The sequence below is a fragment of the Dendroctonus ponderosae genome, unplaced genomic scaffold, assembly GCF_020466585.1.
Source record: "Dendroctonus ponderosae isolate FM_Combo_2020 unplaced genomic scaffold, Dpon_F_20191213v2 Dpon_F_20191213_8, whole genome shotgun sequence".
NCBI lineage: Eukaryota > Metazoa > Arthropoda > Insecta > Coleoptera > Curculionidae > Dendroctonus > Dendroctonus ponderosae.
The window spans coordinates 13,508,593-13,528,283 of NW_026019016.1; the positions used below are offsets into that span (position 1 = coordinate 13,508,593).

At 40.4% G+C, this 19,691-nt stretch overlaps 6 protein-coding genes across 8 annotated transcripts; 3 read left to right on the plus strand and 3 right to left on the minus strand.

Moving 5' to 3' along the window:
• The first annotated feature begins 26 nt into the window (after positions 1-26).
• On the plus strand, positions 27-7,025 carry LOC109539457 (brefeldin A-inhibited guanine nucleotide-exchange protein 1). Its single transcript, XM_019907204.2, has 12 exons — positions 27-439; positions 832-1,143; positions 1,197-1,430; positions 1,520-1,790; positions 1,848-2,440; positions 2,546-2,838; positions 3,093-3,388; positions 3,445-4,289; positions 4,371-5,534; positions 5,599-6,100; positions 6,174-6,486; positions 6,539-7,025. Exons 1-12 carry the CDS (start codon positions 316-318, stop codon positions 6,677-6,679), a joined length of 5,088 nt encoding a protein of 1,695 aa, XP_019762763.2. The 5' UTR covers positions 27-315; the 3' UTR covers positions 6,680-7,025.
• A 3-nt stretch (positions 7,026-7,028) lies between these two features.
• On the minus strand, positions 7,029-10,625 carry LOC109539459 (PAN2-PAN3 deadenylation complex subunit PAN3). Of its 2 annotated transcripts, none has more exons than XM_019907206.2 (10): positions 10,399-10,625; positions 10,087-10,239; positions 9,869-10,027; positions 9,454-9,686; positions 9,125-9,354; positions 8,673-8,945; positions 8,471-8,618; positions 8,252-8,394; positions 8,027-8,194; positions 7,029-7,969 (listed from the first exon to the last, which is right to left on the minus strand). In XM_019907206.2, exons 1-10 carry the CDS (start codon positions 10,457-10,459, stop codon positions 7,705-7,707), a joined length of 1,833 nt encoding a protein of 610 aa, XP_019762765.1. In that variant the 5' UTR covers positions 10,460-10,625; the 3' UTR covers positions 7,029-7,704. The 2 variants fall into 2 exon arrangements, with proteins under 2 accessions (XP_019762765.1, XP_019762764.1); XM_019907205.2 differs by having other exon boundaries at positions 9,439-9,686.
• On the plus strand, positions 10,622-13,189 carry LOC109539460. 2 transcript variants are annotated; one of them, XM_019907207.2, is made up of 5 exons: positions 10,622-10,877; positions 10,956-11,842; positions 11,909-12,185; positions 12,267-12,452; positions 12,892-13,189. In XM_019907207.2, the coding sequence occupies exons 1-5, from the start codon at positions 10,806-10,808 to the stop codon at positions 13,075-13,077; spliced, it is 1,608 nt and encodes a 535-aa protein (XP_019762766.2). In that variant the 5' UTR covers positions 10,622-10,805; the 3' UTR covers positions 13,078-13,189. The 2 variants fall into 2 exon arrangements, with proteins under 2 accessions (XP_019762766.2, XP_019762767.2); XM_019907208.2 differs by having other exon boundaries at positions 10,956-11,803.
• Positions 13,103-15,078, minus strand: LOC109539461 (differentially expressed in FDCP 8 homolog). The gene is made up of 5 exons (XM_019907210.2): positions 14,787-15,078; positions 14,577-14,734; positions 14,399-14,521; positions 14,146-14,342; positions 13,103-13,913 (listed from the first exon to the last, which is right to left on the minus strand). Exons 1-5 carry the CDS (start codon positions 14,994-14,996, stop codon positions 13,231-13,233), a joined length of 1,371 nt encoding a protein of 456 aa, XP_019762769.2. The 5' UTR covers positions 14,997-15,078; the 3' UTR covers positions 13,103-13,230.
• Positions 15,079-15,169: 91 nt separating this feature from the next.
• LOC109539463 lies at positions 15,170-15,665 on the plus strand. Its single transcript, XM_019907212.2, has 2 exons — positions 15,170-15,376; positions 15,436-15,665. The coding sequence occupies exons 1-2, from the start codon at positions 15,290-15,292 to the stop codon at positions 15,559-15,561; spliced, it is 213 nt and encodes a 70-aa protein (XP_019762771.1). The 5' UTR covers positions 15,170-15,289; the 3' UTR covers positions 15,562-15,665.
• LOC109539462 (polygalacturonase) lies at positions 15,571-18,781 on the minus strand. The gene is given in 7 exon segments (XM_048669375.1): positions 15,571-15,783; positions 15,857-16,003; positions 16,571-16,792; positions 16,864-16,987; positions 17,043-17,180; positions 17,183-17,268; positions 18,417-18,781. Coding segments are annotated over 7 exon segments (1,098 nt in total). The 5' UTR covers positions 18,706-18,781; the 3' UTR covers positions 15,571-15,691.
• Positions 18,782-19,691: the final 910 nt, after the last annotated feature.

Below are 19,691 nucleotides of genomic sequence, written 5' to 3' on the forward strand. Positions count from 1 at the left end.
CACAGTGTCACTTGTCACTTGTCTTTATCTATGAGATAGATGCTTTAAAGGAAGAAGAAGGAAACAAATATACATTTCATGTCATGTCAGGTTCCAGTTTCCAGACATCAAAAAGTTTTCCATGTTAAATAAACAATTATTTTATAGAAAATTATCGTTGTCTACGTGTTAAAGTGTACATGAATTAATCCTCCTTGCGTATGATTGAAGAACAAGGCGATCGTGTCTTGATCGTCTGTACGTCAGGAAAATGCAATCGACTCTGGTTCGCCTACAAGGTATATTGTGATAATACAAAGTGTACTGATTGGAATAATGCAATCAAATAGTAAAACCAGAGAGATGTTCATACTGAGGGCACTGGAGAAGATCTTGAATGATAAAGAAATTAAAAGATCCCACCAGTCACAGCTAAAAGTGGCCTGTGAAATTGCACTCGGTAAGTACCAATTAATTAATTCTCCATTACCTTTTTATGTGTAATATTGACCAATCAATGACACAGATTAAGAAAAAAACACATCGGGGTTGGTTGCATCTTAAATTTAATGGGTGGTAACTAATTTAATTTAACGAAGAAAGTCCCTAGTTGTTACGATGGCATGTTATTTGTTAAGCAGCTGGCAACTGACTGTATTCTTCAGATTTCTATAGTTGAGAATTGGTTGTTGCAATTAAAAAAGGAAATGTGCGTTCTTAATTTCTGGAGCATTTTTAAGTCAATAGTTGAATAGTACCCTTCTTGTTACATGATATTTTTCCTGATTAGCTGAAATGCATCACGTATCGCTCAACGTTTAGTCTTTACAGTACAAGTTTCTTTTTATACAGAGGAACTTAAAAATGAAACCCATCCTTCACCAGAGATCGATACATCGGAGAAGGTTTCCGATGCCCTTCCCTTGCCGAAGAGTGGCGAGGTGAACGCTTTAACCACAGAAAAATACTTTCTACCTTTTGAGCTGGCTTGCCAAAGCAAATCAGCGCGAATTGTAACAACTGCTTTGGATTGCCTGCAGAAATTGATCGCTTATGGGCATTTGACGGCCAATGTACCCGACTCTACTACTCCAGGAAAATTATTAATTGATCGAATTGTCGAAACAATTTGTGCTTGCTTTACTGGCCCTCAAACCGATGAAGGTATATTGTCATATTTAGAACGTTCTCACTTGCATTTTTATGAATTTCCACAGGTGTTCAGTTACAAATAATAAAGGCACTGTTGACTGTCGTCACCAGCCAACATGTAGAAGTGCACGAAGGAACCGTTTTGCTGGCAGTGAGAACATGTTACAACATTTTCCTTGCCAGCAAGAATTTAATCAACCAAACGACAGCTCGGGCCACATTGACTCAAATGTTGAATGTAATTTTCACCAAGATGGAACTGGAGGCCGAAATGCACCCAGAATTACAATCCAACGAGAGTAAGTAACAGCGTGTGTTTTTTTTTGTACTTTTCTGTCTCAAAGTTTTGTTCTCTATGAGATACTTTTTAATATAAAGAATTGTTTAGAACTGATAGTAACCGATGGCCAGACAAACGGGGATATAAAGGATAACAAAGACGATGGTGAGCCAAAAGAGGTTGTAGACAGGATACGAGTTGATGACTGCGATCTATCGAAAGATCTTAAGTTAGAAAGTCAGCAAATAGCAAGCGATATCTTGGCTGTGATTATAGATGGAGTTCTGTCGGACGTCGACAACAAATTAACTACATCGTCATCAGTAACTTCTGTAAATTCGATTGAAGAAACCAAGAGCGTGTCCTCTTCAATTGCCAGGTAACAAATATATTATTTTGGAAATATACGTTTGTGTGTACGTTGTTTTTATTGCAGAGTGCCTTCTCAGGAGAGCCTCACAACCAACAGCGAAAACGATGCAGCGGTGACCGCCAAGTTCACGCACATTCTGCAAAAGGACGCGTTTCTCGTTTTTAGAGCGCTCTGCAAATTGTCCATGAAACCGCTGCCCGAGGGTACCCCCGATCCTAAGTCTCATGAACTGCGTTCTAAAATCCTTAGTCTACAGCTGCTGCTCTCCATTTTGCAAAATGCTGGTCCGGTTTTTCGGTCTAATGAAATGTTTATCACCGCCATAAAACAGTACCTTTGCGTAGCGCTTAGCAAGAACGGTGTTAGTTCGATTCCGACAGTCTTTGAGCTGTCGCTGGCCATCTTTCTGGCATTGCTCTCCAATTTTAAGCTGCATCTAAAAATGCAGATCGAAGTTTTTTTCAAGGAGATCTTTCTTAATATTTTGGAAACTTCAAACTCGTCATTCGAGCACAAGTGGATGGTCATCCAGGCATTGACCAGAATCTGTGGAGATGCCCAGAGTGTGGTGGATATCTATGTTAACTATGACTGTGATCTAGCAGCCGCTAACTTGTTTGAGAGATTAGTCAATGATTTGTTCAAAGTTGCTCAAGGTAACAACTGCACAAACTTTTTAAGAAGTTCTGGGTAGCTATTTATGGATTCTAACTTAATCTAGTGCACGTACATACATAAGTAGATATTTTCATTGGTCTTAGGACGACACGCGCAGGAATTAGGAGCCTCCCCGAATCAGGAGCGCACTATGAAGCTACGGGGATTGGACTGCCTAGTGTCGATTTTAAAGTGTATGGTTGAATGGAGTAAGGATTTATACGTGAACCCTAACTTGCAGAGTACTGTGGGGGCACCGCAAATAACTCACGAAAAAGATTCGGTTTCGCTAAAGAGCCACAGCGGCAGTATTGAAAGTCTGGATTCCAACGATAGCGGAAACAAGGAGGTACTGGATTCACCAGAACAATTCGAGGTTCTGAAGCAGCAAAAGGAGGTAATCGTCTTCTAGACATTAAATCAAATAAAATGGGTAGGCATAACTTTATTCACCATTGCGGTAACGTCTCTAACTCTAGCTGTTTAACGGTTCATTATTAGGACTCACTTTACTTATCTCAAGTTAAAACAGAAAAAATGATGATTTGGCGAGAGAAGTGGTTAGAAGTTATTGATTTAATTAACATAATTGCTGCAACTTTATCTGAAGCGATCTGTTCGGGTTTGTCTAATAAGGTTTCTTGGTTATAGGTTTGGGAATCGGGAATCGACATGTTTAACCGAAAAACTCGCAAAGGAATATTATATCTGCAAGAACACGGTTTACTTGGTGGTACCCAGGAAGAAATAGCGGCCTTTTTGCACTCCGAAGATCGTCTGGACAAGACTAACATTGGCGACTTTCTTGGAGATAATGACGATTTCTGTAAGGAAATCATGTATACCTATGTGGATCAGATGGATTTTGTACAAATGGATTTTGTTGCTGCATTAAGGCACTTTTTGGAAGGCTTCAGGCTGCCCGGGGAGGCCCAGAAAATCGATAGGTACTTTTAGGCCAATGTTGATTTGAAAATAAAATCTTGACTTGTTGAATTTTCAGATTGATGGAGAAATTCGCTAGTCGGTACTGTGAGTGCAACCCTAACAACGGCCTTTTCTCCAGTGCCGACACCGCCTATGTCTTGGGCTTTTCCATCATTATGCTCACGACGGACTTGCATTCGCCCCAAGTTAAGAACAAAATGACCAAGGAGCAGTACATTAAACTAAATAGAGGCAACACGGACTGTAAAGAGGTACCCGAGGAATATCTGTCCCAGATCTACGATGAGATAGCTGGTCACGAAATCAAAATGAAAAATACGATAAATAAACCGGGCAAGCAACAAATTAACAGCGAGAAGCGTCGAAAAATTTTATTCAATATGGAAATGGAGGCAATTTCCAGCGCAGCTAAGAATCTAATGGAGTCCGTTTCTCACGTGCAAGCACCCTTCACATTGGCAAAGCATCTTGAACACGTGAGACCTATGTTCAAAATGGCCTGGACTTCATTCTTGGCTGCTTTCAGCGTCGGTTTGCAGGACTGCGATGATCCAGACGTAGCATCTCTCTGTCTGGACGGAATTCGCTGCGCCATACGAATTGCTTGCATTTTTCACATGACCCTAGAACGAGATGCCTACGTGCAGGCCTTAGCACGCTTTACGCTGCTGACCGCAACGTCGCCCATCATGGACATGAAGGCGAAGAATATAGATACGATTAAAACGTTAATAATGGTTGCCCATACCGATGGAAACTATCTGGGAACCTCGTGGCTAGACATTTTAAAGTGCATTTCGCAACTGGAACTGGCTCAGCTGATCGGCACGGGGGTGCGACCTGAATTTCTATCAGGTCCTGGTCACAAACCACCGGACCCAAGTTATAAGGAACATATCGGTAAGTGTGCTTTGCTGCCTGAATTGCTTTCTGGCAGCGCGTCCTACCAATAGCAATGGAAAATCTTGTTGTTGGCTGCAGGTCAAACAAGTTCCCAAAGCGTGGTGGTGGCTGTCGATCGAATATTCACTGGGTCAATTCGCCTGGATGGCGATGCTATAGTGCACTTCGTAAAAGCATTGTGTCAGGTGTCGTTGGATGAATTGGCCCATCCAGGGCATCCCAGAATGTTCTCATTGCAAAAGATCGTAGAAATCTCATACTACAACATGGGCAGAATCCGATTGCAATGGTCGAGGATCTGGCAAGTGCTGGGTGAGCATTTTAACACAGTGGGTTGCAGTCGCAATGAGGAGATCTGCTTTTTCGCGGTAGACAGTCTGCGGCAACTGTCCATGAAATTTATTGAAAAGGGTGAGTTCTCCAACTTCCGCTTCCAGAAGGACTTCTTGCGTCCCTTCGAGCACATTATGAAGAAAAACGTATCTTCCACCATTCGGGACATGGTCGTTCGGTGCGTTGCTCAAATGGTCAACTCCCAAGCCAGCAATATAAAGTCCGGCTGGAAAAACATTTTTTCCGTATTTCATCTGGCGGCAGGTGACCAAGAAGAGGCAATTGTGGAGCTGGCCTTTCAAACCACCGGCAAAATTATATCCGAACTGTACGATCGGCAATTTGCATCGATGATAGACTCGTTCCAAGACGCGGTTAAATGTTTGTCGGAGTTCGCGTGCAATGCTCGATTTCCAGACACGTCGATGGAAGCCATCCGACTGGTCAGATCCAGCGCATGTAGCGTTGCGGCCGCACCCAACTTATTTGCCGAACATGCAGGAATGGAAACCGACATCAGTATAAGCGAAGAGGATCGCGTGTGGGTACGCGGTTGGTTTCCTCTGCTCTTCTCGCTGTCCTGCGTTGTTAACCGATGCAAGTTGGATGTGCGAACGCGCGCCCTCACCGTGCTTTTCGAAATTATCAAAACCAACGGGGATAGTTTCAAGGTGCACTGGTGGCGGGATTTATTCAAAATCCTGTTTCGCATCTTTGACAATATGAAATTGCCTGAAAAGCACACGGACAAGGCCGAGTGGATGACTACCACGTGTAACCATGCCCTATATGCCATCGTCGACGTTTTCACTCAGTACTTTGATGTTTTGGGGCCGTTGCTGTTGGAGGATTTGTACGCGCAACTTCACTGGTGCGTGCAACAGGACAACGAGCAATTGGCAAAATCAGGTAATACGGAAGCGATAGTGCTCTTTCTCTTCTTTTTCCTTCAAATCGAGAATGTACGTTTCAGGAACCAATTGTTTAGAAAACTTAGTCAATTCCAATGGTAACAAGTTCACTGAGGACACGTGGGATAAAACGTGTCAATGTATGTTGGATATTTTTGAATCTACAATACCAACGGCTCTTCTCACCTGGAAACCCGACTCTATGAAGACTATCGCCGTGATAGAGCAGAACGGCGAGGCCGCCGCCGCCGCCACCGTGAAAAGCATCCTGAAACGGTCGGTCAGTTTTGCGGATCAACAGCCGGGAAGCGCTGAGGTGGCCCTCTTTCAAAGTTTAGAAATCAAAAGTGTTGTGCAACTCGAGCTGATCCAGACTATCGACAATATCGTTTTTTATCCGGCGACGTCCCGTAAAGAGGATGCCGAGACGCTGGCGCTCGCCGCTGCTGACATGGCCGGAAATGGCGGCCTTACCGAGTGCCAGAGAGAGGAACAGGGAATGTATCGTTTGCTCAGTTCGCCGCACTTGCTAAAGCTAACCGAGTGCCTGCAGCAATCTCATCGGTAACTCATAACAGAATTGCCATTTTGATACATTTCAGTTTTTTCAATTCTCAATGTTTTATGTGTTTTGTAGGTTTGCCAAAGCGTTCAATCTGAATCATGAGCAGCGCAACCTATTGTGGAAGGCTGGCTATCGAGGCTCAGTAAAGCCCAACCTCCTAAGACAGGAAACTCAGAGCTTAGCTTGCTTACTCAGAATTTTATTCAAAATGTACAGTGACGAAGGAAGGCGGCAACACTGGCATTTGATTGAGGAGAGGTTGATAGAGGTCTGCCAGGAGGCGTTTGACTACTTCTTGCAGCTGCAGAGCGAGACGCATCGAGAGGCGTGGACGTCTCTACTCTTACTAGTGCTGACCAGGATGCTGAAAATGCCTGATAGTCGCGTAAGACGTTACCCGTTGTTATCAATTGAAAACTAAAGTTAATCATTTTCAGTTTGCTGTGCACGTATCGAAGTACTACACATATCTATGTGAAATTGTTTGCTTCGATCTAAAAGCTGAGCTGCGCTCGATATTGAGACGAGTTTTTCTCCGAATTGGTCCAGTGTTCCACATAACACGAGCTGCGGCTTAGGCACATTTTCAGATAGATGTCGACAGTTGTATATAATAATCATGAAAACCAAAATTTCCGACGTATGCGAACTCTTTAGTCATTCTCCAAGTAAACAGGGTTGCACATAATGGTAGAGTGCCAGCGGCATAAAAAGTAGGCGACTTCTATTCAAAGTTGTTTAGGCTCATCACTAGTCGAGATTTAATTAATTAAGAATACTGTTTATTAACGTTGACAAATTAATTTTTTTAGAATTATTGCTAGATATTTAAGAGGCCGATTGCCGAGATTTTATGTAAAATAATTGTTTCTTTAATAAAAAACAATTGCGGTTCCAAGCTGAAATGAACGTAATGAAAATCAACAATTGTGTTGTTCAAAATATATTTCTTATTTTTACGAAGGAAATGCCTATAAATTATGAAAAGAAAGCTATTCAATAATTTAAAAATAACGTAAATATAAGTGTTTCCACTAAGCTATTGAAAAGACAACACAGGTTAAACATCACGAGCTTATCGGTAGCGAAGACTTGTTGATGTCTAGACAAATGGAATCATATCATTCGTTTTTACTATTGAGTAAATACGTGCGACTTCAAAACGGTAATTCCAAAATTTCCCTTTGAACTGAATTGTACGATAAAATGAAAATAGCGGCGATTATTATTACTTAATTGCCTTATTCCTGATGGCCTACAATTATTAACTCTTTTGGGAACATCGAAGGTCGTACTACTGTTTAAATTATTTGTACTATTTGATAATTGCTATTCTTACTCAAATCAAAATCTACTAGGACCTTAGATAAAAACTATTTACCAAGAACATAAATAATTCTGTTGAAACCCATTAGAAACTTGTATCCCAAAAGACTACGCCGCATTTATAATTAGAACATTTGTTAGAAGCACTGTAATAAAGGGACAATTTTCGGAACGGAAACTTTAGCTCATATATCATCATTGTATAGCCATAGTCGCAAATATCTACACAAAAAAAACCAAAAATATCACCTTAAAGTTGTTACTCGATCACGATCCATTAGATCTTGTCCTCAACCGACAATTCGTGCTGCAAAACCGAGCTGTTGGATAGTTCCTGGAAAGACTGGTCCAAGCAGTGTCTCAATTCTGCGTAAGACACCACCAAGATACTCTGCTCGTCTCGAGACATGAGGCAGATTTTCTCAGGAGCGCCGACGTCCAACTTATTCAAACACTGCACGATGTGTGCCATGTCTATCCAGGGTTGTCCTTCTTCAGTTACTTGGTGAAACACATAGTCTCTGAACAGTTTTAGCATGTACCTAAACCCACACGATAACTGTTACATTACGAAGAATTGGGATTAATATAATACATACCTATCTCCTGTTTCCGACCACGTGCTCTCCATATTAAAATCCGGTCGTTCGTTGATGGCGGCCAATTTAGTCATCAATCTGAAAAGGCGTCCGTTTTGTACTTCTTTGCACATTTCAGACTCCAGCGTCTCTACATGGCTGTGTAGGTTATCCAGCTGTGTGTAAAACCTGAAACCTCCGCATTTCGTGGTTTCATTCAAGAAAGGAAGAAAATAAACAGTTTACCTTGCACCTATCATCGGCATCAAGTCCGTCACACTTCGACGTTGATTGGTCAGCAAGTACATGATCAAGTTTCGCAAATCGATTGTGTAAGTGCGACTTACAATATCGAGGGCTGTTGAAATATTGTCACGTTGCACAGCCACCTACAAGCAGAGGATGGGAACCAGTTTTATTAGTTCGGATCTCTCACTAACACAAGGTATTTCAGTGTCTACTAACTGTTGATTTACACGCTAAAGCCAAAACCAATTTTCCCAGAGCGGTGAGATCTTCCTGTTGGTAGTGATGAATCAGAGCCAAATGATTCAGAGAGGAGTTGCTGTCATGCAGTACTACGTCCATCACAGCTAAGCAGCTGAGACGCAACCTGATCGAAGACCATCGCATTGAAGTATTTCAGTTTGCGAAGTCAAGCTCGTACCTGTTCTTTGAAGTCAGAATTATTTTGGTCGGGTCAAGACTGCGGCATGCCAAAGCGTTTGAATGGATAACGCGCAACGCTGATGTCAGCTGAATAATGTAGTTCCAAATTAGCGGTTCGGGAAGCTTGTTGTTTTGCTGATGCCGCAGCAGATTGGTCTTCTGGTAACTGTAGGGCATCGGGGTAGATTTGTCGTTTGAAAAGGGGTCATGATAGCCGGGTTGGTCGATCGAAAAATGCTTGTTTAGCAGGGTTTCAGATCCAGGGTGGTAGCTGCGAAAGGAGAGGAAACTGTGATAGCGATAAAAAGATATGGCAACGCATATTGAATATGACTTCTTGGCGTAGCTTAGCGTTCTGAACAGTAGCTGTGTTAAGTGATCGATCCAGCTCGTTGGCACCTCAGCAATTTTCACCAATTTGGGGGGGTTTTAAGTGCCATCTCGGCTTACCTATATACAAAAACCATGGAATTATCTCCAAAAGCTTTTGTCGTGAACACTTCTCTCAGTTGTACTATGTTGGAATGATCGAGTTTCTTCCACAAATCGACTAATGAAATAAACTTGGTGTTTTGCAGTCGGAACCCATGAATCCGCCTCAGGCAGTAATGTACCCCATTTTTGATGTGCGTTGCCTTGTACATGGAGGCTTGGTATCCAAGGTGCGCCTTATGCAGAACCTGTGTAAAAATCATCACAAAATGTTGATATTGCCAACTGATTATTGTTAAAAATCAATGCGTTTATTCGGTTTGCGTACGTACATTTAAAATGTTTACCTGATTCGAAATTGGCTCTAAAGGGTAGAGCTCGTGGTAGCTGTCAACTTCTTGAGGAAGATCAGGATATTGAGAAGGATCCGGTTGCAGCAGACTTAACAGGTTGCGATTCAGAATGTCATTTCGCAGTTCCTCGGACATAAAAAATGAAGATTCGGATTTTCCCGGAAAGGGTACATATTCGTTTGAGGCGGGAGTTGCCGTAGACATTACTGGTTCGGGCGGTATTGTTTCTAGTAGAAAACACAGCCAATGATTACTCCACATAGAAAAATGCCAATTTTCAATGTATTGGGACACACTGTGTGGTGAAAGCCAGAATATATATACTATATCGAAGCGAGATCAGTGCAAAAAAGAATGCTCTTTGAAGGTGTGTTGCTCAAACCAAATAAATTTGCTGAAATTAGTTTACCCCCATTATTCTCTGGAGGTGTAGAATATTGATAAAAGTACGTAGTTCCTCCGACGTTCTCTTGATATGCAGGTAGTACCACTGTTCCATTCGTAGAACACATTTGTTTATCATGGGAGATCGGTGAACTGGAGTGGGCTGGAGATGGTGCTACCGATTCTAAACAGTTAAAAAATTATTGATATTGTTCACCATCACCATAAGGTGAACAAACTGACCTTTTGGTATATTTTCCTGGTCATCAAACTTCTTAGGCATAGAATGAAACATAACTGAGGGAGTCATCGGTGCATATGAGTTACAAGAAAAACCTGAATTTGATGTTGTGCTTGTGGAATTGTTCATTCTGGGCACAAATTCCGTTAGATGATCTGAAATGTTATGGGGGTAGTAGAAAGATAAACTGACTGCTACTACGATAGCACGGTTACAAAGAAAACGTAAGTTTTCAAAAGTGCAGTAATTTTTAACACATGTCAGAAGCAATTAGAAACCATGTATCTATTGCATTTGTGAAGGTAGAAACTCACTTGTTCGTCCCAGCTGTGACAAAGTTGAATGGGGATGTGAGCTCGGTGACAACCAATCCATTGGGAACACGTTTTGAACTGTTCCTGGAACACAACAATTATGGGGAGCCGATAAACTTTTATTTTTGCAAAGGAAACACTGATAACGTCGACCTGTAGTAGGTAAGTACCCTTTTTATTATTTTTCAGTTCGACCACAGTTCAACTGTCACGAATGTCATTTGTGTACGGTTGTTTGTTACAGCGTTGCTCTGAGCTAAGAGTGCTAGTGGTCTTTCGCTTTCTTCTTCCCGTTTTTGGACTATATAGTCTAGTGGCTGCGGCTATGAAAGAGTAGAAGAATCGAATATTTGTGATCGCTGCTACGACATAACCGCTGCCAAATTTGTAAACACAAATAAAGAGTTATGTTATATAAAATGCAACACCCTTATGTATCTGTGATAAAAGTGAATGGGATTCCCATTTTACCGCCAGTGGTAAGTCTTTACAATCTCAATTTATTGTTTTTGGAGATAGGTTATACAAAATAATTATCTATATTGATGGATTTTAAGATTACACCACAATTGCGAAAAGAACTTCTGAATTACCGACAGCAAGCTATTCGATTACAAAGGCAACTGGAAAACCGTCTCAGCCTGAAAAGTAACACGAACGGGTGTCTGAAGGAAGCTTTTAGCAATGACGATTTTCATGACAATAACTATATTGCTGTTTTTGCGACTCCTGAAGAAATTAACCCAATAGTGCCTATATCCATGCATTTGAGCAAAGACCTAATAGAAGTAACCGAGTACAACAAAGATGGGCTAAAGATTATTAACAACACACAAACAGCGCAAAGTGATAACATCAGCAGTAGTCTTGACCATGTCGCGTTTGAAGTAGATTCTAGAGGCAGCCAACCATTTCAACCTCGATTACTTCGAAGCAATTCTTACACTTTAGAAAGGCCCAGTCCCATCCTGATGGAACATTTAAGGAACGAGCAGTCTGCCGGCAGTCCATGCTTGGCGAATACCCTCAAGTGGAGCTCTCCAGATGGAAAAAGCATTGAAAGTATATCCAACACAGCAAGGCATCAAGACCCAAACGAAGTAGTAACAGATACTGCGGATTTAGCAAAGGACGTTGAGAAGCCGAAAGCAACTGCTATTGAGGTGTATCAGACTGATATATCCGTTCAGCAAATAACAGTAAATACCACAATTCAAGATTTGCCTAGTGGGAGGTGTCGGAACAAGGAAAAACAGAATAGTTTCTTCAGCAACCATCCCTTCGATAGCCTGGAACCGGACAGCGAGTTCCTGAAGGTGCTTAAAGATGTCCCGGATGAGTACGCACATAAAATAATCGACTTACTGAGGAAGCAGCAACTGGAACAGAAGCAACGCTTGGAGAGGTACAATCATTTAAACAATGCCTCAACTGCAAACGAACGGTATATATGTATATAAATATTTATTTAAATTTTCTAACAATTTATATATTGAATAACGCTTTCCAGGTCCATTTGCTCAGAAAGTCCACCCTTAACAATAACTCCAAATGAAAGCATGCAACGAAGCAACACTTTTTCCATGTCACCCAGCCAATCTATTTGTTACACCGCCAGCAGCGACAGAGAATCTCGTTTAGACCCTCCGATTTCTTATATTGAGCCTCTAGACGTGACACAGCTACATCCAACAAACGTCCACTTGGAGTACAATTTGTCGGATAAAAATTTCTCAAAAGCCAACGTTGCTGAAATTGACCAGGATCTTCTTAGGTCTTTGGAACGGGTAATTTTTAACTCATTCTCAATCTAGAAATTAGGTAAAACCAGCATCAGAATTCTGAATATGTAGGCTTTGCTTTAACAGGAAAGAGCGTCAAGTGTTATAGGCGCTTCGGTCAGAGGATATCTAATCAGACGGCTGATTAGAACTGATAAAGTGCAAACTTTGATTGCTACTGTTAAAGAAGTCCTGATGTGCGCCCTAGAATTGCACCATTCCGATAATATCGATGAGAAAGACGTCGAGCTGCACAGAAGGCTGATCAATCAAGTAAATATAGTTTTAGGGCTAACATTCATAACTGTAATCTTTTATAGAGCTTGATTTGTCAAATGTCAACACTTATTTCTTTAGATCCAAATAACTACTTTTTATGACACAGCATTTGCCTCAAAGAATATTTATAATAATTTTCAATTTACTTTTATTGCGAGTCTACGAAGATTTATGTTCAAAAAACGAACATAGGAAAATCCGTTAATTTTAACATAAATTAACAGCCAAAGTAAAGAAAAAGATTAAACATAACATCACAACATTACAACTATCAGCTTAGAAGCATTTTAAAGGAACGCAATGACGGTTCTTTGCAATATAAACCCACATATATTTGGTTGGTCAATTGAGTCTATCGTTTGTATTAGTGGGTTTTGCCAACAGAAAAAATCTGAATGAAATACGCCCGTTAGAAAGCCACTTCTGGTTTTAGTTATCGGCTGCTCTTCATTCCTTCCATGGTATATTTTTTGATTTGCCCATTGAGGAGCAAATGGCCATAATCAGTGCTGATCGTCAAAGGAAAGCTGAGAAATCGAGTCGGACTCAGTCCAGCAGCAGATCTTCCTCCAAGCAAAGACTGATTAATACGTCTGCCAATGACACGAAAGTAGAATAGGTGGTATCGAAAGTAACGGAGCAACTTGGGTGAAAAAGTGGAATTTTTATACATTTTATATCAACATTGTAGTGAAAGTAGAAACCCTTAAAATATATTTTTGTCACTCCTATCGAGTCAATCTCTTTTCAGCTACTGATGAAACCAGAAAAGTTACGAGTTCAGCTGATCTTCAGGTGTGTTGGTGTTAAGGTCCCTAAAATGCTGCAATCTTTTTTCCGCGCGAACACATCTAGGACATCTCTCTTTTCTTTCGATGCAAACTTTATGTGAAACAGCAGTACAGACTTCACAAACGTATGCATTCGAAGCAAATGGAAATAAGACCTCTTCGTTTCTACAAATTTCGCAAATATGACCTCTGCCCTGACAGATCTCACATTCAGTTTTAATGTGTCTCAAATACTCATCAACTAAATCATGCAGCTTAGATGGTAAGTCTCCAGAATGAGTATCAACCAGGTCCTGTAGGCTATAAACGTTGACATTCTCTATCAAATGCGCTCTGTCACACTTCCATATCAAATGTTCATCAACAGCCTTTCTACAAACCACTAAATATTTCCTGATACCCTGGAGCTCTTGGCGCAGTCGTTTGACCAAATTCAGCTCTTGGATTCGGTGGAACAGCCTAGGATTGAGCTGTTCCAAGTTAATTAGAGGTCGATCCGCTGTGACTCGCAAAATTTGCAGACTGGCTTGTGACACGGCACGTGGTTCGAAGTCCCAATTGTGTATAACTCTGGCTGGAATGATTGCTGAGCTTTCCCAGTGACAGGCGGAGCAATAGTAGAGGCCCGTATAATCGCAACGCTTAGCATCCGGCCAGACATTGTCTGAAAATGTGGAAACAGCAGGCGTTACTTAAATCGCAGCTAACAACTCTACAAATTCATGTTGAAAATATCCGCAAATTTTACCTGCGAATAGCAATTTACCAAAGCAACTTCCGATTCCTTGAGGGGCAGCTAATATTTACAAACAAACATCAGTGTTACATTGTACCACTTTGGCTACGCAAAGTAGTCCAGCGAAATTATAATAATGATGAAATAATTGAATACTCACGGACAACCAAGGGTGTTCTGCACTCAGCACAAAGGTACTTTTGCGCCGACAAACCCACTTCAGGGCATATTTTAAACTCGTATTGTCCTTTTTCACATGCGACTACATGAGCGCATTCTCTCACAATTGAAGACAGGCATTTGTAGTGACAGGCATAGGCACAATCTTCACACATATACCATGCTTGAACTACACTCCTATGAATCAATATTTTCAATATTACACTCGCTCGCATAATACAATAAGCGCTCACCAAATAGTTCCTGTACAATGATCGCAGTATCGATGTCCGGCGTTCTTCAACAGGGACTGCAACTTCAAATGATGGCCTTTTATTGATCTACTTGAAGCTCCGCTACTCTTATTTCGTGGATGCCTAATTAAACAATTTAAATGCTGTTGAAAACCAGTGTCAAATGTGAACAAAATACCTAGGATCCTCCATCGCTTCTTTATGCTCCTGTAGTCGAAATCTAAGCTCGATTAAGTGTCTAACAATCCACTTCCTTTCGGCTGAACATTCAGTATTTTCAAGAATTAGCTCTTTGCATCGGTTAATCGCTTCCAGCAGATCATGTTCTGTGGCTTCCTGAAATTCAGGATGCAGTTAAACGGGAACAAGTGGGAACTTGACTACTTACTTGATTCAATGCAAGCTGGAGTTCCTCTGAATGCAAATTTGTTGGCAATATATTATCCGTGTCCTCACTACTCAATGTTCCGCCTGACTCTGGACTACATGACGATTCAACAGTTTTATCGTATTCATTTCTCATATTAAAAACAAATTTACTAATTGAAACGCTTGTGATAATGAAAACATAGATAAAGACGAGTATATCACAGAACATACCCCCAGGGGGGATATTTTGTGGAGTATATGGTCAATCTTAGGTTAGGTCTTAGGTCCTCTCGCCAATCTATCGTCTCTAATAAACGTTGGAGCATGCGCAGAAAGAGGTCAGTTTTACATTTTAATGTATGCTATAGACAAAGACAAGTGTACCAGCTATAAATAATTTCTTGACATTTCCGATGTGTCGTCATATTCATATCTATCTGTCCTAACCTAGATTACCTGATTTGAATTTTTCAAAACTTGATTTTCTCTTAAACTTGCCACTGAGAACAAAGTGTTAGTAACATGTGGTTTGAAATATTACCTAGTGCTGCTATTGTCCTTGCGGGTTTGGCTTTACCGCACGTTTCGGGTTATGTAATGAATAAATTGGTAAGTACATCATGAATTGCATATGATTAGAGATTTGCTTGACACATTGAAAATTGTAGGTCTTGGGCAACATGTACAGGAGAAGTCTTGCTACCCAGGACTTGAGAATGCAGTACTTGAGGGACATTAGGCTCACAGGAGATCCCTATGTTACTAATGGACTAGAGAACATTCCTGATTCTTAACTGGTTCAATTAACTGTAGCATTATTTATTATACATGTACAAACTGTAACTGTACTGGAGTGGAAACATTATCAGTTTAACACGCAATAAACATCAATATCTAATATGCATTTGGACATAGGGGGCTTGGTCAGCATTGAAAGCCAGTTGGCTGGTAATTGCAACTGTTTTCATTTTGTCCTTCTATTTGAACATTTTCCCATATCCAGTTATTGCAGGCGCCTGTTGAGCATGTTAAGCATGAATTTAGTTGGTAAATCGGAACGTGAATTAAATTAAAAATTGTAAATCTCACCTTCTGCACATAAAATGAAAACAGGTACCCCGGTATTCGCCACATTTCCTCCAACGTCGATGAACGTTAGATCATTAATAGGAACATTTCCAACTGCATCTCCTCGCGGATAATTCTGCTGAATTTGTACACCAAATTTTTCAATGTCTAATTGAGAAAAAAACATATTACTCTTATGAATAGTTATATTTTTTAGTATTTCGCCTCAAAAATTTTTAAAAGTCTTTAAAAAAGGCTGAATTTCCTTACGTCTTTTATTACAGATTGATAAATAGTGCTCCTATTTCGCAATAAGAACGAATTATTTATCAAAAAGTACACCTAAAGGGTATCCTGCAACACACTTAGGCTCAAGCTGTAAGAGAAAATTCCAATTAGTAAAGAAATTAATTTGAAAAATTACCTTGACGTTTCGATAGCTATTTCTTGCTATCGTTATCAAAAGAAACTAAATGAACCTAAAAAAGAGTATGTTAATAAATTGTGTAACAATAGTAGGATAATATCGCAGGATACCCTTATCGCGAAATAGGAGCACTATTTATCAATCTGTAATAAAAGACGTGAGGAAATTCTGTGTTTTTTGAAGCCAACAATTTTTGAGGCAAAATACCCAAAAAGGAGTTTGTAAAAAATGAATCCGCCTCAACAATATAGAACTTATCTACAAAGTAGTTATAATATTTCGATAAAATATTGATTTTTAGTAGTCACCGTTAAAGGTTATATTGCTGTAAGTTACTCCGGAGATCAAACCAGGACCACCATCATTGTGCGTTTTAATGTGTATTCCATTGGCGCCGGAGTTCAAATACGAATCTCGAATTGTGATATTTCTCAGAGTATTGACTGTAATGTCGTCGGCGCTGAATCCCACTGAAATGCTAAGTCCGTGGCTACCGTGGCATCGCAAACTATATGCAGTTATATTCTCCCCTAAAGAGGTGGCATTGCGGTATAAAAAGTGACGAGTCTTGTCACTTTCAGTATTCTCATTTCAAGCTTACCGCATCTAATTGCTAAACAGTCGTCTTGATTAAAAACGACCGAATCTCGGATAATAATATTGGTGGAATTCCACACATCGAATCCATCAGTATGGTGTCCTTCCTGCCCGGCCGGAGCGACGTTCTGAAACAGACAACAAACACAACAATTGCGTACAGGACTTGTTACATTTGACTACTTTATCTCCTGCGGCATCGTCTATCAACCAGTTGAATAATTCAACGTTGATTGAGTTCGTGACTTGTACCACGTCTTTTGGGCTATTTAAAACCACAATGTCATGGAAAACCGAATTGAATGCTTGTATGGTAAAAAGTTTTTTACAGTTTACAGTTGTGGTTTGGGTGTTCCATTGCCTCCTTTTCCATCCCAATAAAGTTGACCCTGACCATCAATCACTGAACCTAAAGCGATTTTTAAAAACGTTGAAGTAAGTACCACTCGCATTTACAGGGTGATTCAAAATTGGCGTCATTCCTTTTAAAGGGTGATAGAGGCTCACTTGGGGAGTACGAGAAAAATATTGAAATTTTGTTTTCAAAAATGGAAGATCAAATTTCAACTTTGTTATTAAGCATTATTTAAAAATTGTTCCATGTGTAATTGGTGGCATATTAGAATACTTAAGCATTCAAAAAGAAAAATTACGATCTTTGCTTCAAATTACGAACATTTTTCATATCAAAAAAGTTCTCTTTTACAATTTTTTGATGAAAAATCACAGCGTCAATGATGTTTTCTGTCATTAACAGATAGTTACAGGTGGTTAGTCCGTGTCAATAAAAACAATAACTTGTCAAACTGTGACTTACTTTGAATTTCCTTTCACGAATTTGCGGATATGCACTTAGTTCAAGGGAAATGCTACAGTAAGATAGCAGAAGAAAGGGCGAGGAGAGTGATTCCAGGAAGTAAGTCAAGATAGAACAATCGATGTTCGGGTTCCAAGCACAGAGGAACAAGTATTGGACATAATCGACGGAACTGACACGTTCCCAGGCACCAACTACAACTAAATACCGAGGAAAGGCTACATTCCTACCACGTTTGTACGATACACACAGCACAAGGAGATACAAATGAAGCACGAGTTAATTAACTGAATACGAGAAGCTGCTTGATAAGAGTGGATAATAAGAAGATTACACAGGCACTAGCTTGTTTGCAGTTAACCATTCAAATGTTTGGTGTTGTATGGATTATTTATGTAAACACCAAACCCCGCAGAATTCGAGGTTATGAGAACAGGTTGACATGTCGAAAGTACGTTGCGCAGTCATGGCGCAAAATAATGGTTTTAGAGAAAAATATATGTTGAAAGGATTCTAAAAATTGACTCATTCGTAATAAAAATGATGGGATCGACAAGATTTTTAATATAATAAAAGTATAAAATGCAGCCTATGTATCAGCTGTGGTAATAACGTGGTAATAGCCCTATCGCATCAGTTTATTTGTTATTTATTCGTGGTTTTGTAACTCTTATAACAGCGCCAGACAACACCTCCAGAGGAATGACACCAATTTTCAATCACCCTGTATGCATAGGTACCTTCTTCTCCTCGAACATTTATTTCAGTTCCATTGATTGTAACTAAGGGCCCATCCCAATTGCTGAACTCGAAAGTTGTGTTTCCGCTAAATGTCAAATTGGTTCCTTTAAGGAGGTTCAGTTTAAGTGTTATACCTCCTGGAATTACAAGGTTGTGAAGCACTATATCAGAGCAATTTTTGATCACTTCTGCGACTCGTGCAAAATCTGTCACTGTGCAAGTTTCACTGCGGGATCTGGATATGAAGAGTAGCGCACAAGCGATTATAAATTTCATTTTGTTAGGCATGGCTCGATTAGTTTGGAGAAACTTGTTAATTTGCAATTTGGCTTTGAAAACTACTCAAGATTCATTGCGTCAACATATATTTATAAGTGATGATAATAATCCAGATACTACCACTTATGCTCAGATACTTACAAAACAGTGGCGGTTCGTGGTTAATTGCCTGTTTATCGATTTTTAAATTTTAGAGCTACAATATACAGGGTGATTCAAAATTGGCGTCATTCCTCTAGAGGTGCTGTCTGGCCGTGGTTAAGGGGTACAGAAAAAATGAGAAATTTGCAAAAAACTATCTTAGAAAAAAAAAGCTGCTGTCAAGGGGACTGTAGATCGGGGTTTTATTAGGTGCTTATTCAAATGCGAGGAAAAAGTTAAGAGCTGTAAAAATGGGCCTGGTCCTTCCACCCTGAGTTGGTAGAAGCGCAAAAAACCACTACAACTGTCAGGCTTTAGTCGAATAGGAAGAATTGTAGACATTGGGTACCTTCGGAGAAAGAAGAAGAAGCTTCGGTACAACTATAAGAAGCGGCGGTGGGAGATGGACGATCTGGTCGAGGCTGATGAGTCAAGAAGAGAACTCTGGAATCTGGCCAGGTGCCTCACAGCAGGACCAAGGAAGCCAATACCACCACTGTGGATCCTAAGGAAAAAGCTGAGCTCTTAGCCAGGAAAACCTGGTTGATCACCCAGAACAAGAGAGGATAGTCAATGAGCTGGTAGCCGCTTACTTTGAAAACAGGCAGCCCACCAAAGCCAGAAGAGTCACCAAAGAGATCATCCCGGACATAATAATTGGCCATAATGGTATTGGGACTTAAAAAAGGGAAGAACAGGAAGCTGCTTACGTCCCACAGGCCCATCAGTCTACTGCCTACACCGAGCAAGGTCATGGAGAGGTGTATCCTGAACCACCTACAGAACAAGAATCCTGCAGCAGTTAAACCGCCTAAGCGATCGATATGGCAAATACATTTGACAAGGTTTGGCAT

What these genes read in the sequence shown, in the direction of transcription:
- LOC109539457 (XM_019907204.2), top strand. Translation starts at nt 316, where the DNA reads ATGCAATCAAATAGTAAAACCAGAGAGATGTTCATACTGAGGGCACTG. An exon ending in GAGGCCCAGAAAATCGATAG is followed by an intron (nt 3,389 to 3,444) that starts GTACTTTTAGGC and finishes TTGAATTTTCAG; the next exon opens with ATTGATGGAGAAATTCGCTA. An exon ending in AAGTTATAAGGAACATATCG is followed by an intron (nt 4,290 to 4,370) that starts GTAAGTGTGCTT and finishes TGTTGGCTGCAG; the next exon opens with GTCAAACAAGTTCCCAAAGC.
- LOC109539459 (XM_019907205.2), bottom strand. Translation starts at nt 10,459, where the DNA reads ATGGATTGGTTGTCACCGAGCTCACATCCCCATTCAACTTTGTCACAG. An exon ending in CCAGGAAAATATACCAAAAG is followed by an intron (nt 10,028 to 10,086) that starts GTCAGTTTGTTC and finishes TTAACTGTTTAG; the next exon opens with AATCGGTAGCACCATCTCCA. An exon ending in ACCTCCAGAGAATAATGGGG is followed by an intron (nt 9,687 to 9,868) that starts GTAAACTAATTT and finishes GTTTTCTACTAG; the next exon opens with AAACAATACCGCCCGAACCA.
- LOC109539460 (XM_019907207.2), top strand. Translation starts at nt 10,806, where the DNA reads ATGTTATATAAAATGCAACACCCTTATGTATCTGTGATAAAAGTGAAT. An exon ending in GCCTCAACTGCAAACGAACG is followed by an intron (nt 11,843 to 11,908) that starts GTATATATGTAT and finishes AACGCTTTCCAG; the next exon opens with GTCCATTTGCTCAGAAAGTC. An exon ending in ACAGAAGGCTGATCAATCAA is followed by an intron (nt 12,453 to 12,891) that starts GTAAATATAGTT and finishes TTCTGGTTTTAG; the next exon opens with TTATCGGCTGCTCTTCATTC.
- LOC109539461 (XM_019907210.2), bottom strand. Translation starts at nt 14,996, where the DNA reads ATGTTCTGTGATATACTCGTCTTTATCTATGTTTTCATTATCACAAGC. An exon ending in TCCAGCTTGCATTGAATCAA is followed by an intron (nt 14,735 to 14,786) that starts GTAAGTAGTCAA and finishes CCTGAATTTCAG; the next exon opens with GAAGCCACAGAACATGATCT. An exon ending in CATTGTACAGGAACTATTTG is followed by an intron (nt 14,343 to 14,398) that starts GTGAGCGCTTAT and finishes ATTGATTCATAG; the next exon opens with GAGTGTAGTTCAAGCATGGT.
- LOC109539463 (XM_019907212.2), top strand. Translation starts at nt 15,290, where the DNA reads ATGTGGTTTGAAATATTACCTAGTGCTGCTATTGTCCTTGCGGGTTTG. An exon ending in GTTATGTAATGAATAAATTG is followed by an intron (nt 15,377 to 15,435) that starts GTAAGTACATCA and finishes TGAAAATTGTAG; the next exon opens with GTCTTGGGCAACATGTACAG.